Source organism: Corylus avellana, chromosome 3, assembly GCF_965113065.1.
Source record: "Corylus avellana chromosome 3, dhCorAvel1.hap1.2, whole genome shotgun sequence".
Lineage (NCBI taxonomy): Eukaryota > Viridiplantae > Streptophyta > Magnoliopsida > Fagales > Betulaceae > Corylus > Corylus avellana.
In genome coordinates, this window is record NC_142492.1 from 36,678,478 (window position 1) to 36,693,486 (window position 15,009).

At 37.5% G+C, this 15,009-nt stretch overlaps 2 protein-coding genes across 8 annotated transcripts; one reads left to right on the plus strand and one right to left on the minus strand.

Moving 5' to 3' along the window:
- Positions 1-4,218: 4,218 nt before the first annotated feature.
- LOC132175831 (cytoplasmic dynein 2 light intermediate chain) lies at positions 4,219-9,850 on the minus strand. Of its 5 annotated transcripts, none has more exons than XM_059587897.2 (5): positions 9,668-9,850; positions 6,922-7,064; positions 6,479-6,752; positions 5,914-6,102; positions 4,219-4,739 (listed from the first exon to the last, which is right to left on the minus strand). In XM_059587897.2, the coding sequence occupies exons 3-5, from the start codon at positions 6,728-6,730 to the stop codon at positions 4,656-4,658; spliced, it is 525 nt and encodes a 174-aa protein (XP_059443880.2). In that variant the 5' UTR covers positions 6,731-6,752; positions 6,922-7,064; positions 9,668-9,850; the 3' UTR covers positions 4,219-4,655. The 5 variants fall into 5 exon arrangements, with proteins under 5 accessions (XP_059443880.2, XP_059443877.2, XP_059443876.2 ...); XM_059587894.2 differs by having other exon boundaries at positions 6,479-6,758; XM_059587893.2 differs by having other exon boundaries at positions 6,479-6,801.
- A 1,480-nt stretch (positions 9,851-11,330) lies between these two features.
- On the plus strand, positions 11,331-14,908 carry LOC132176264 (Pentatricopeptide repeat (PPR) superfamily protein). Of its 3 annotated transcripts, none has more exons than XM_059588419.1 (2): positions 11,331-14,467; positions 14,579-14,908. In XM_059588419.1, exon 1 carries the CDS (start codon positions 11,376-11,378, stop codon positions 14,163-14,165), a length of 2,790 nt encoding a protein of 929 aa, XP_059444402.1. In that variant the 5' UTR covers positions 11,331-11,375; the 3' UTR covers positions 14,166-14,467; positions 14,579-14,908. The 3 variants fall into 3 exon arrangements, with proteins under 3 accessions (XP_059444402.1, XP_059444403.1, XP_059444405.1); XM_059588420.1 differs by having other exon boundaries at positions 11,331-14,397; XM_059588422.2 differs by lacking the exon at positions 14,579-14,908 and having other exon boundaries at positions 11,331-13,794; positions 13,976-14,068.
- The last annotated feature ends 101 nt before the right edge of the window (positions 14,909-15,009 follow it).

A 15,009-nucleotide genomic window follows, 5' to 3' on the forward strand; every position in this document is an offset into this window, starting at 1 on the left:
TAACGTTACACACACTTATTTTATTCCCTCTTATCTACTCTTTAACATGACATTACTATATCGCATTGTCATGTCAGAAAACAACGAAAAGAGATTAAAATGAGAATAGTTAATTGACGCTACTCCCTGCCATCACACAAGAGTAGTTGAGAAAGAGTGACTATCAAATCGGACGTCAAGGTGGTTGCAATTACTTCCTCTCTGATGGTGGTACGGTCATTTCTAGATATTCGATTGAGATAAGTCACGAGAATAATTTAAAATAGAGGGATTTTCATTGTTGTTTTGTGAGTTGCTAAAACAAAACAATATGGTTAAGTGAACCATCTTTTTCTCTCTCAACTTTTGTCCTTTTCGTGAGAATTCTAATTGGCTATATGGGAAGAAAAAAAAAATGGCAACATACCATTGTCTTTACACATAGATTGTGGCCTCTTTTTCATTGTCATTGTTGGTGGTTCGCTAATCGCTACTAATGATTCTGAAGTGGTGGTTAAAGTAATGATAATAATGGAGGTAGTCGAAGCTTTTTTAATGAATAAAAATAAGGAAAGGAGGGGCGACAATCCTCATTGGTGTTAGGAAAAGCAACAAAAAGAAGAGGCAAAGGAGTGGGCGTGAGGGTGAGGAGGGGTGCACAAGGATTGGTGTGAAGGGGTTAAGAGGACAGGACACTAATCTTGGCGATAAGATTCTTACTAATTAATTATCATGGGATTGGACATTAGAGGATTAAACTATATATGTCGAGGCTTGCACGTTGTAGGGTAATAAAATGAGACAATCACGCCGGCCACCCAAACTTTTTTTTTTTTTGTTCACATGTAGCACAAATAAAAGAAAAATTGAAGAAAAATTCGAATCAGTGATATTCACTTTATAAAGTGTGATTTTTGGCCGATTAAACTACTTATTGAAAACCCGCCACCCAAAAATTATTTTGGCTAACTAGATGCAAATTTGGGTATATATATAAAACGTAATGTATATGCATGCATGCTTTCTGTTTTGGTGGGTGAGCTAGTGGGCAAAGACTATGGACTGCGTCAATATGCCATAAAGGGCTGGAAAAAATGTAGGCAATGGGGCCTATATGGGTCCCAAAAATTTTGATGGGGGCATACACAAAGCTGATGTGTGAAACACGAAGCTCCCGTCAAATTTACCGCTTCAGCATATTCATCAATTTGTGGTGTTTACATTGTGAACATGTTTATAATTCTTGTCAATTGATAATTGATTGATGGAACAATAACCTTTGAAAAATAAATATCAGAGTTTTTACTGTAATAAAAACGAACAAGAATATCGCGTAAGTGTTGACTAGTTTGAACATTTTCCGCCAACCAAACCGGCGGTGTCCCCATGGGAAATAAGCTAAGCTCTATGAACAAATATGAATGGTGTTGGTGGGGTTTGGATTAATTAAAACCCAGACAGAAAGAAATTCTTAGTTTTGTGAAGATGAATTATTATTCACGTCAGTAGAAAACTGCAGGGTATTTGCGTAGCTAGCTATCATGTCAGGTTTAAATTAATAGAATATGAAACTTTCGACGATGGAAGTGAAATTATATATATATATATATATATAAAATCACGGGCCATTGCCGATCGATCTGTCCATGCAGGTGGCATCCTTTCTGAATGCTGACACCCAACTAGGGAAAGTGATGGACGATCGATAGAAACCCATCACAACTTATTTATTTAATTCACCATAAAAGACAGACAATAAAAAAGGGTACATAAAAAGAAAATTATCACAAGGTAGAGATTCTTTATATTCCCAAGTCATGGCACATCATATATATATATATATATATATAAATCCTTTCTTTATGTCTCTTCAAAAAAGACTGAAACAAGATATATATATATATATATATATAAAATGATGATAATTAATGTTTAATATTTAGGCTGTGGTGGTAAATTTCTTTATGGTACGCTGTCGACTTTTATATTATGAGATAATTTGAATTTGAGATGGTTTGAGTGTCAAATTTGTGCATGATAGCTAGACGTAATTGAAAATTAAGCCGAAAACTTGATCAAGATTTAGAAAACTAGCTAGCTAGACGTGTAACATGCATATTGAACGTACATTGATTATTCATCATGCTTCGTTTGTACTAATTAAAATTAATCAAACATTGACGGACGTGTTTTACCAGCTTAATTGGTAGAATTAATAACATAATTATCTTGACTGGATTGCAATTTGCGGCGATGTAATTCCAAAGCAGCTTTTGCTTTGCAACTGTACGTTTGTTGAAAAAGAAAAAACCAAGAAAATATGAGAAGGATTTCATACTTTATCTCACATCATAATACCTTTTTTTTTTTAAAAAAAATAAATATATTTATTCACCCATATTAATTAGAATAAACATTTAGATAGTCTCTAAACAGACGTCTTGATATAATATATTGAAACATCACATCATGAGTAAAGAACAATAAACATGTATGGAGTTGATCCAACGTACATTAATATTATGTTCATTGCACTTAAACTATTGAATTATTTTGGAGAGATCGAGTGGTTTAATGGAGGCCGGGGAAAGTCAAGCCGAATTAAGGCATACGTTGGGAGTAGGCAAAGAATAGTTCAAAGCGAGATATATAAATAAAAAGGTCACGTGTGAGTATGGAGGCAGTGTCCCAACGAGGAAAACAGGTCAACAGTAGTTATGTTAAATTGCTTTTAACCAATTCCACATCAAATCAAGCTCACAGCTGCACTCACTAAATCCTACACACCACGTGCTTTTCATTTTCTTTCTCTAGCTGCTATTTATTTCATTGGGCCCGGTGGCTCTGGAGCTCCATCTATTCATTCAATAACTACGTACAAAACCAGCTTTTTATTATCATGTTAAAAAATACATGGCTTTTTTTTTAAAAAAGGAAAAAGAAAATGGCAACGGTTTCTTGTACTCAACAAAAAAAGATAAGCTGCTGCTCACTCACTAGGGCCAAAAGCAATTATTATTATTATTATTATTATTATTTTTTCCGAGAAGTAGATAAGCTCGAATAATATACATTGAAATATATAATGCACATGCATGTCATCCTGTGTTTTAAAAACAAGAGTAGAGATCCATGTGTCTGAAATTTGGTGACTAACGACGGTATATATATATATATTTGTTTTGGGCGACGATGAAAATAACATGTGTTTGTTTGTGACTTGTGAGAATGGGTTGTTCGATAGGAGGACCGAATAATTGCAGAGAATGAGGGAAGCAGACGACTTAGGAATTGGGTTTTATCAACAAAAATGACAACATTAATTCTACATTTAACTTGTTCCATGGAAAAATATATTCCACCGCCCTGTACGTGTTGTTTAATTCTACATTTAAAACTTGAGTTGGCGTCGGCTCGGCCTCCCCGGCCGTTGACGAGTCCCTTTACACCCATCAGAACAATATATAGCATCTATTTTATCAGCATTTTAAACATGTCTATGTGGGCCATTGAACTTGTCATAGTAGATACTATTACTATGTGATCAAGTTCAAATCTCCATGTCGAGGGGACTGCAATCACTAAGAAAATTGGTTTAAACGCCGAATGCTAGTTGGGGTGAACCGACATGAGATACTTATGATGCCTAAATCTTAAAAATTCTCTCATTCAATTCCTTGCCAGAAAAAGGCTCGGGATATGACCCTAGCTACCACGTGTTGTCCTTCAATTGAATGTCAACTGTCTTTGTAATGGAGGAGAGTGGTGCTTCCATAACTTCTCCGTCAATTGAATGTCAATTGCCTTTGTAATGGAGGAGAGTGGTGCTTCTATAACTTCTCCGTTATAAGTTACTTAGAAATCCTACCAACACATTATGGTTTGGGCCCTTTTTTAGGTGGGCGGAGAGATTGGGTACTTTATAGCCTATTATGATTTTTCTTGGGGTAGCTATCGTGAAGATATTATTCTACATGAATGTGATACGAATTGCCCGGATTGCAAGAGGGTGATCAATGCCTTCTAGCAGCTCACTGTCCAACAGCCTGACTTTCTCCTTGATGGATGCTCTATTCATTGAAATCATGATACAATTCTTGCACAAAAAATAAAACATTTCTAGATGGGGCTTAGCTGATGTTATTGTGATTGGAAGATCTTTGTAGAATTTTTCGAAATATGTTACCAAAATTGACATCGTATTGTGCATACAAATGTTGAAATAGAAATATGAATTAAGAAAGAAAAACATGGTTTGCATTCGAAATTCCACTCCTAAATCAGCTTATTTATGGAAGAAAATGGTGCCCAATCTGCTTCTATCAATCATCATCCTACCAGACATCAAGTGGAAGGCAAGCCAGCCATATATGATATAACTAGCATCTGCGGAAAGTGTAGTATTTTATGCTACTATGATTCATATCTGCTAAACAAAGTAAAACTTGATGGCTGAAGGAGGCCAATGATATATGAATATACAAAGTCCAAAGATTTTACAGCCATTTCATGATTTATCTGGAGGAAAAAAAAAATTCCTAAGATGTGACATGTGATTGCAACATTTGGTTCGTCACAGATGCCATCAGAGATGGATGGTAACTAATTTGATGCCATGGCAACCCATTTCCCATCTTCCGCTTCTATCATTATGTACCTCAGGCTGATATTTTAAGTCACTTGGAACTCTGTCTAACAGTTTCTTCAGCTCTAGTGAGTGCATCTGTTAGCACATCAATTGTCCAATCCTTCAAATCCTCCTGCAGAAAACAAGTAAACAGACATCAAACATAAGCATAATCATGTTCGTGTCACTATGATAAGGCGAAAACATATCTTTTCTTCATGAAAACTAAATAGATAATATGACTCAGTACAAGCACAAGGACAGTGAAACTTCATTAAAGGCATGGAGAATTATTTTGTATGCATCCTTTCAGGAAATAACCCTCATAAATGGTCTAAATTTGAGTGATCATGCAGAATCCTACATCTCTCACATGGAAACCACACAACAACAGTTCACGTGGCATGACACCCACATATACCAGGCGGATAAAGCTTCATGAGTAAACATAATTTGTTGCTTCTTAATGCTAGGGGCTTCCTTATATGGTATTGATTCTGTCGACCCAGAAATCGAAAAGCAAGAAGATCCAAAGAAAAAGAAGAAACAATATGCAGTCAAAGCAGTAAAATATCAATGTAAAACGTCTTATGTTGGTAAGTAAGAGACATACAGTCGGGGTTTTCCACTATCCAAAAGTTAGAGGTGTCTATCTCAACCATACTTCTCTTTTTTGTAAGTGTTGGCCTACACCATACTGGTCACAACATCATGATGTGGATGTTAAACAGTTCAGCAGCTGTGTTGTAAATATGATAAAATCAAAATGATCACTATAGAGCATTCTAACTTTAAGCTATGGCTTTTATGGGCTAGGAGAGAAAACACAGGGTACATTTATAAACCCATTTTGGTAATGACGTGAAAAGTTCACAATTCCTTATATAAAGCACAAATTAAAATTACCAAACCAATTTCTTCATCCACTGATAGTGTGTTTCTTATACATAATCATTGCAATCCAAATATCAACATTCATGTAACAATCAAGTCATTGCTCGAAATATAGCATTATTTACGACTTTGTAGGAGATGTATTGACATGTCCGTGTTTAGAGACTACATAAAGCACTGCATTGGATGGCACACAACCATAGTCATATAGAATCTCCATAACCAATGGATCATATAAAAACTAAGAAATTTAAACTTTTAATATGACTCATCACTTACTTGAATGATGATATGTAAACAATAACCAAGCAAAAAGGACGTGAATTTAAAAGCCAGACTATGAAGAAGAAGAATTTGTGCACGGACATATTGCCAAAAAGAGTAAGTAGATTAACAAGTAGCAAGCGCCTCACCAAGCGCAATGGTTCTTCGCTTCGAATTTGTGCATTTGGTCGGGCAAGCTTGGATTCAAAGGGAGTCCGGGGCCTCACTTCTCGAATTTCTTCCCATTCCTCACGAGTCAGCATCCTAACTGTACCTTGCCCCGCAGGCGCATTCTGTATTTTCCGCTCAATCATTTCTTGCGACTTTGACTCATCGTACTGCCACCCAGATAAGATTCAATCACACAAACCACTTTCCAATCTAAAACACAACAAAAGATAAACAGTAACATCTACTTGCGTATTTAATCAAATATTAAGATATGCCTAACATGAAACCTTGACAACAAAGATACTAATACCTGATGTGGGCACATAATTAAACAAAGATTTAATATAATTAACAACTTTCATAGACTAACTGCCTGTCCAAACGACAGCAAGAAGAGATAAGAGTAACATCTAGTTTGGTACTTAAATCAGACACAAGTTATGCTAACATGCAACCCTGTTGAAAACAAAGATCAAATCTTTTCAATTGGTGCGAAACGAAATGCGAAATGGGGGCTTGGGTTCTTGTGGGAAAGAAGATTACCATAAAGAGGAGCTTAGCGAATAGGGCAACGCCAACGACAGTGAGAATCATGGGCATGGAGGCGGTGTCAAGGTAGGCTTTGGACTCGGGAACTTCCACAAAGAGCTGGTCCTTCTCCGGGCTCTTCCTCGCCTTCCTTGTCCTCTCTAACTCCGCAATCTTCCTCCTCAAGCTTTCGCTTGGGCTGTTGCTGGACAGCGTGTGCGACTGTCTCCGGATCTCCAACAGCCTTCGGCTAAACCCCCTGTACATGGTTGGCTTCGCTCCTCCAACTCTGAAACTAGGCGTAGTGTCACGCCCCCAATTTGGGAGAATTAAAAAAGCTACATACATGATCAAAGTGTAAAATATTTTGATAAGAATCAAAGTGTAAAATATTGAAATAAATATTCCCAGGTCAAAAGAATAAAGCAGGAAATTTAAACTTTTATACAATCACTCACTTGATTTATAAATTGTCTACAGTTATCCAAATGCAATGCATCTTCTATAACAAAATCTCGGGGCACTAAGAAAAGATTAATGCCGCTCTAAGAAGATTGCTGTCATCCACTCCTCAGCCCCCGCTATTCAGTGTCTACTAAAGCTGTGCAAAGTCATGAGTATCAACATCTATAAATAGAGTTTACAAGTGAAAAAGCGAGTTTCAGAATTCAACAGGTAAACACATCATATAGAGAATGAAATGTAATATATTGAACACAGGCTAAGAAAATTCCATACCATAATTAATAATAGGCTATGACATAAATAATTGCACCAATAATGGTAATTGTGCATGAAATGAATCTAGGTTGCATAATAACATAAAAATTCGGGTTTTTAATCATATGGAATTTTCTTCTGTTTCTCATGGGCATACCTCCCATTGTGACTCAATTACCCCTTAGGTCATTTTCGCATTTCTTAAACCCTAAGCAGCACAGGTTAGCGTGTCCCGAAGGACCATCATAAGTTCAATCCTGTAGCCACAGGAGAGTTGCGGGATCTTCCCTGATTGATGGATCATGACCAAACAAAAGACCGTCATTGGGGGTGTAGACCTAGGAAAAGACCACCCGGCTGATAGCCCAGCCCTTCGTGAAACCGTCCTTCAGAGTGGTGTGTCGTGCTATCCATATGCCTCATCATGGTACCGAGTCTACCGACCAGAAACACATACCTATCATATCATGTGGCCCCATACTGCTCATAGGCATCTCTTATGGCACCGTGGGGTAGTTTTATAACATCTTAGAGCACATGTCATTTCTTTCACCTTATCTTTCTTGTGCATTTTCTCATTTCATGGATAAGTGCACTTCATATGAATTGTTATCATTATCATGGCATATACCAAATATTAAGTATTAAAATAAAACATGGCATTTACAACTACATAGAGAAGGGTCAAGATCTCCCAATTGTGACAAAAGTCATTTATAAATGAATTCTTATCATTCATATTGGGAGTTTATGGTGTTTACTTACATTGGTTGTAGATAGCTAAGTATCTTTCCCGCTCGTTTTAAATCCTACAAGCAACCATATAAACTTGTTCTTAGAAAAGTTCACTAGCTGGGTTCCTTTGGAACTTCGTGAGAAGGCCGGGTTGTCCAAGACTTCACTTCTATGAAATTTTGGGTATCGTGAACATTATTATCATTATGTGTAGCTATGCTGTCCAGAATTTCATTTCTGGATAGCACTTAGCTCTCCTCTTCTTGAAAGTGAAATTACACCAAGGTCTAGCATAAACAAGACCCAGTGATACTTCATAACATCCATACCCCTAAATGATTAAAGCTGGCTTAGTACAATTACCACATTAAATTCATTACTTAAACCATCCATAATATCCATCAGCCAACAACTGCAACACCCATCCTGATTTTAACAATCCCACCAGTAAGCATATGATTGTTCAATGTCAATAATTTGACTAAAAATACAACACAAGGAATGCATCCTCTCAATTTTCAACCAACAGAAAATTCTATCAATCTTTTCATTCTAGCACTGCTATGCAGGCCAAATTAAGTTAGATATTGCTACCTCACTCTGATACTAGAGTAAATTCCTGAATCATGTATAGACGCCACTTTCTACAGTGATAGCAAGATTATCCAGTTTTTAACTCTACAATAATTTCAGTAACTTTGATGTTCCATAATCTCTTATCACTGCATGTCTTTTGTTCATGTGAAGAATTTCTTAGCCATGGAAGCATATTTATTTATTTTGATAAGTAACCATGGAAGCATATTTATTAAATTACCTAAACAACCACCGGTTTCTTAAGAACTCATAATAATTATAGACCAAGACAGTAATCCATTTACTGCATGCATGAAATCCTTGAGGGAAATTTTGGAAACATCCATAAACAGCACAAATCTCAAGCTACCCGAACCAACCCCTTACACAAGCACTCATCTTCACCTATGAATTGGTGCTTACAATTCACAAAAATTAATTCTGATTTAATTTAGCTGAAATGAGATCCTCTAATGCCCACCTGCAAGCCCAATGCGCAATTGACACAAACCAACTCAACATATCAAGTGTAACCCATGTTAGTTTTACTGAAATCACAGAAATGTAACTCAAGAAATCAAACCCCCAAACTCGAAATATTACAACCCAGAGAATCGAGGAGTTAAACTAAGCACCCGTTCATAATTAACCCCACAACTCATAAATTAAAAGGAATCCCACTCCACCCCCCAATCCCTTAATCAACAGTGTGTCGGCTAAAACACCAATGGGAATGTTAAAGGGAACCACAATTTCAATGGTGTTCCTCTCAAACCAGAATTACAGCTCAACCGTGTTATAGTGTGAATCTTAACTCAAAGTAGAGAAGAGAGAACCCAGATTTATGCTAGGGATGAGAGAGAGAGAGAGAGAGCTTGGGTGTTTTTCTTCCTGGGTTGAGCGAGAGAGAGAGATTCTTGCTGAAAGCACACAAACAAAAAAACGAAAACCCAAAGCATAAACAAGCATCACTCCAAACCCATAATCGGTTACCCACAGAAAAACAAAAAAGAACACCCAAAAATTCTTACCCATTTTCGAAATCAAACAAAAAAACCACGTTCTTAGATAAACAACAATTGATTTTTTCATGGGTCCGTTTTGATTTCGAAAATGGGTAAACAGTAAAACCATGAAAAATTCCACACGCCAAATCAATTGCACAAAACAAACCTCTGAGCTGGTGCCGTGGGTGACGTTCGTTGGGCGTCGACGGATTTCGAGCTGTTTCCGTGGGTGGGCGTCGCCGATGGTGATGCGCGGGTGGCGTTCGGTGCCGAAAGTGGTTGGTGGTGCGGAGGCGGAAGGTCGGGTGGAGAGAGAGAGAGAGAGTGGCGGGGGAAGAGTGAGGAGGAGAGGGAAAATGAAAATGAAAGTGCGGAGACAGTTCACTGAAGCCCATTAAGAAGTTGAGAGGCCCTTCAAAATTTTGGGTTATTATACGGCATTGATATTCTTGGCTTGGGTTGGGCCCAAGGAATACTGTCTTTTCTCCTTCTTCAATGGAAACACAAGCATGCCCTCACATTTTTCTTCTAGCCTTCACAAACAAGAATGGGTTCGTATAAAGATTATACGGTTGTGGGATAAGATTATGTAAGTTAATTATAAATTTTCAGTCTTAAAGGTCGTGTGTCGAATATCGAAGTATGCGTATGAGACTATATAGGTTAATCTTAATCCGACTTGTTTAATTAAATAGGTCAGACCTCTTAATCATAACTCACTAATTTTATGTCGATTTGTGTCAAGCTCGGGAATGTCCAAAATTATCCGTCATAATTAATATCCTTTAAATTTTCTATTATCATTCACAAAATAATTTGTAACATCATATTTATTATCTCAAATTCTTTGTTTCCTTAATTTATTATATTTCACTAAATTTATATTATTTCATTAAAAATGATGATTACAACCTCACTTTTCTTTCTATTTCTATTGGTGACTTAAAAAAATAAAATAAAATAAATCATTTTTTGCCCAAATGTTTTGATTGGTCAAAACTTGATGAAATAACTCTGTAACTTTACTTTAAAAACAATCTACTAATTCCAATCTTAATTTTCTTGAAGCAACAAACAGGAAAAAAAAAAGGTTTATATTGCCATCCTTTACTTTCAAAATCAACTTTTAAGTTTTTCTTTAAAATTAATTAATCGGTTTTCTTTTGTTTACTTTTCCTATTATATGTTTATATCCTATATAATAACAAAATTATGACTTTCATAACAAATGGAAATTTCTTATAGTTCTATTATTTTGCAAAAAAAAAAAATCATATTAATTGATACATGTGATTGGAAGATAATAAAATATTTATGTTTAGTGTGGTGTATCAAGAATAATAATACTCTTAATTTCTATCTTGCTTACCCAACACCACATTTAAAAAAAAAAAAAAAAAAAAAAAAAAAAAAAAAAAAAAACTACCCTTTTTAGTTTTTCATCATCTGCTTAGCTTGACGACAGGTAAACATATGCGAAGCGAAGCACAAAGTCTTATGGTGTTATATACCATATTGTCTGTCTCGGTGTTTCTCCGATCGGAAAAGAAAAAATGGGTTTAATTTCACTCAGAAATCTCCGTACATTTGCACACCGAAATCGAAATGTTATCGCAAAAGCAAAAGCAACAAGACATGTTGTTCATCATCCTAAATCGTTCAACTTTTGTTCCTCTCAGACCTCAAAACAAAGCGAGGAGGGCACTGTCAAAGAAATTTTGGCCGCTCTCAAGCAGAGCAACTGGCAGTACCTCATGGAGTCGTCGGGCATGCCCAAGAAGCTGAACCCAGAAGTGGTTCGGTCCGTTCTTTACCAGAACCGGGTGAGTGACCCCAAACGCCTCCTCCATTTCTTTGATTGGTCCGCTTCTGTAATGGGTGTTCCTCAGAATCTGAATTCTTTTTCGATTCTGGCTATTGCTTTGTGTAATTCGAGTCTCTTCGCGCCTGCCAATGGCGTCATAGAGCGGATGGTGGGAACCCGGAAGCCGCCGTTGGAAATTATCGACTCTATTGTTAGGTGCTATACAGAATGTGGTGGGTCTAATTTAGTGGTTTTCGAGATTTTGGTTAATGCTTATAAGAAAATGGGGTTGTTGAATGAGGCTGCTAGTGTGTTTTTGGAAGCTAAAAATGGTGGCTTTTTTCCTAGTTTGGTGTGTTGTAATTCTTTGTTGAATGACTTGGTCAAGTGTAATAGGATGGAGTTGTTTTGGAAGGTATACGATGGGATGTTAGAGTCTAAGATAAGTCCTGATGTTTATACTTATACTGCTGTGATTAATGCGCATTTTAAGGTTGGGAATGTTGAGGAGGTTAGAAGAGTGCTTTTTGAGATGGAGGAGAAGGGTTGTAGTCCTAATTTGGTTACCTACAATGTGGTGATTGGAGGATTGTGCAAAAGTGGGGCTGTTGATGAAGCTCTTGAGCTGAAGAAGTCCATGGCTGGGAAGGGGTTGGTCCCGGATACATATACTTACTCTATACTTGTTGATGGGTTTTGCAAACAGAAGCGGTCAGAAGAAGCGAAGTTGATATTGGAAGAGACGTTTGCCATGGGTTTACATCCTGACCTATTTACCTATACTGCTCTGGTTGATGGGTTCATGAAACAAGGTCAAGCAGAAGAGGTGTTGAGAATCAAGGATGAGATGGCTGCCCGTGGAATACAGTTAACTTTGGTGACATATAAGGTGCTTGTTAGTGGGTTCTGTAAGGTTGGTGAGATGAAGAAGGCCATAGGTCTCTTGAATGAGATGATTGCCATGGGGATAAAACCTGATACTCATACTTATAACCTTTTAATTGATGGTTATTACAAACAGAAAAATATGGTTAAGGCTTATGAGCTAGTTCTTGAGATGAAGAAGTGGAACTTGGCACCCACAGTGTTCACTTATGGTGTGATAATAAATGGTCTTTGCCGTTCTGGAGATCTGCAAAGGGCTAATAGTGTTTGGGAGCAAATGATTGCTGGGGGTATCCTGCCAAATGCTGTTCTATACTCAACTCTAATTAAAGGTCATGTCCAAGAAAGCAGATTTGACGAGGCAATAAGGATAGTAAAAGGAATGAAGGAGAAGGGGGTTCTGCCTGATGTCTTTTGCTATAATTCTCTTATAATTGGTCTCTGCAAGGTCAAAAAGATGGAAGATGCAAAGACTTTCTTAGTTGAAATGATTGAGAGTGGATTGAAGCCTAATGCATACACCTATGGGGCTTTCATTGATGGATATGGTAAAGTGGGGAATATGCAATTAGCAGATAGGTATTTCAGAGAAATGCTAGGTTGTGGTATTGCGCCAAATAGTGTAGTCTATACTGCCCTGATTGATGGGCACTGTAAAGAGGGTAACATAACCGGAGCCTTCTCAGCGTTTAGATGTATGCTTGGACGAGGTGTCATCCCGGATGTCCAAACTTATAGTGTCCTCATCCATGGTCTCTCTAGGAATGGAAAAGTTCAGGAAGCAATGGAGGTTTTATCTGAACTTATTGACAAGGGTCTGGCGGCTGATGCTTTCACTTACAACTCTCTCATTTCTGGCTTCTGTAAGAAAGGTGATTTAGGGAGAGCTTTTCAACTCCGTGAAGAGATGTGCCAGAAAGGCATTACTCCAAACATTGTCACTTATAATACCTTGATCAACGGACTTTGCAAGTCGGGTGACATGGAGAGAGCTAGGGAACTGTTTGATGGAATCTCAGAAAAGGGTTTGGCTCCTAATGGTGTGACCTATGCTACAATTATAGATGGATACTGCAAATCTGGAAATTTATCTGAGGCATTTCGATTAATGGAAGGGATGCCATCAAAGGGGGTTCCGCCTGATTGTTTCATCTATTGTGCCCTTGTCGATGGGTGCTGCAAAGCAGGAAACTTGGAGAAGGCCCTGTCCTTGTTTCGTGAGATGGGGCAGAAGGGCTTTGCTTCCACGTCTTCTTTCAATGCTTTGATTGATGGCTTCTGCAAGTCCAAAAAATTGGTGGAAGCTATCCAATTGTTTGAAGACATGGTTGATAAGCATGTGACCCCGGATCATGTGACCTACACAATTCTGATTGATTCCCATTGCAAGGCAGGAATAGTGAAGGAAGCTGAGCGGCTCTATCTGGAAATGCAAAAAAAGAATCTCATGCCAAATATTATAACTTACACTTCACTTTTACATGGTTACAACAGCATAGGGAGCTTAAATAAGATGTTTGCGCTTTTTGAGGAGATGGTGGCAAGGGGGATTGAGCCCGATGAAATAACATATGGCATGATGGGTGATGCTTACTGCAAAGAAGGTAACTTGGTGAAAACTTTAAAGTTTGTGGATGATATATTGGTCAAGGGTGTGATCTTGAATAGTGATGTACATGATGCACTGATAGATGCCCTATGCAAAAAGGAAAATTTTTTTGAAGTGTTAAAGTTACTTGATGAACTGGGAGGGCAAGGACTTATTCTAAATCTTTCTACATGTAGAACTCTAATCCGTGGTTTTTGCAAAATGGGAGATATGGACAATGCAGCGAAGGCTTTGGAGAATATGATTAGATTTGGATGGGTTCCTGACTCCTGTTTAAGTGACTTAATCAATGAAGGCCAAGATGATGTAATCTCTGAGAAATCTGTCGAAATCTTGAAGCAAGCAGTATCTGGAGTTCAAGCATAAGCTTAATTACTTAGAAGAGAACTGGAATTTCTGCTCCTGGTGCTTCCTATCTATGGCTTCATGTTATCAAGTGCAGGTTCTAGCCCGAGTAGGGTGCTGAAGTGAATTAACTTGAAATTTGGTATAGCAGGTTAAGGTGACAACAAATCTCGGTATCCAGAATTTGCAGCTTCGTTTTGTGATAATCATTGTGGTCCTTCTGACCAAAGTGGTGGATTAGGTGCTTGGAAAGGTAGCACTGTTTTGCATCCTCTTTTGTTAGATAAAATCCTCACTGTGATAACATTTCTTAAAGCACTAAGGTGGGTTCGTTTACTATATTACTATGTATATCTGCTGTATTTGAAGTCTCTTCTTCCACTGCTCCTGAAAACTTGGATATATTGCTCTAACAGCTGTTTGGTTTGTGACAGGTGGAAAGATGAGAAAGGAGAAGGAAAGAGTTATATAGCTGGATAAATTTGGTGGTGCGTGGTGCCAGCAACAAAGATGAAGAATAAGACAGGCTGTGGTGATTGTGAGGGGAGATGGATTGATTGACTAGTGGTGCTGGCAACATATATAAAACAATGAGGCAGATGAATTTGCTAGCAATACTTGTAAATCAGGAGTTGGCTTTTCTTTCCTTTTAGTAAGAAAAGCTTGTTGAATTTATTCCTATAATCCTATTGATCACTCCTTATTATGTAGTTTCTTCCTTGTAAACTATGGGTGTTATTGAAGTGGCAAACTGTGTTCCATTATATACTGAAATCTGTCGAGGGGCTGATCCTTGCCTGTTGAATCTCTTCATCACAGTTGTGTTCAAAATCGATGAAGAGATATACTTGCGTATATAAGTAAA

Excerpts from the sequence above, each read along its gene's own strand:
- LOC132175831 (XM_059587897.2), bottom strand. The coding sequence starts at position 6,730 with ATGTACAGGGGGTTTAGCCGAAGGCTGTTGGAGATCCGGAGACAGTCG. Across the intron at positions 6,103-6,478 it reads TCGCTAAGCTCCTCTTTATG|TACGATGAGTCAAAGTCGCA; the intron begins GTAATCTTCTTT and ends TCTGGGTGGCAG. Across the intron at positions 4,740-5,913 it reads GCGAAGAACCATTGCGCTTG|GAGGATTTGAAGGATTGGAC; the intron begins GTGAGGCGCTTG and ends TGTTTTCTGCAG.
- LOC132176264 (XM_059588419.1), top strand. The coding sequence starts at position 11,376 with ATGGGTGTTCCTCAGAATCTGAATTCTTTTTCGATTCTGGCTATTGCT.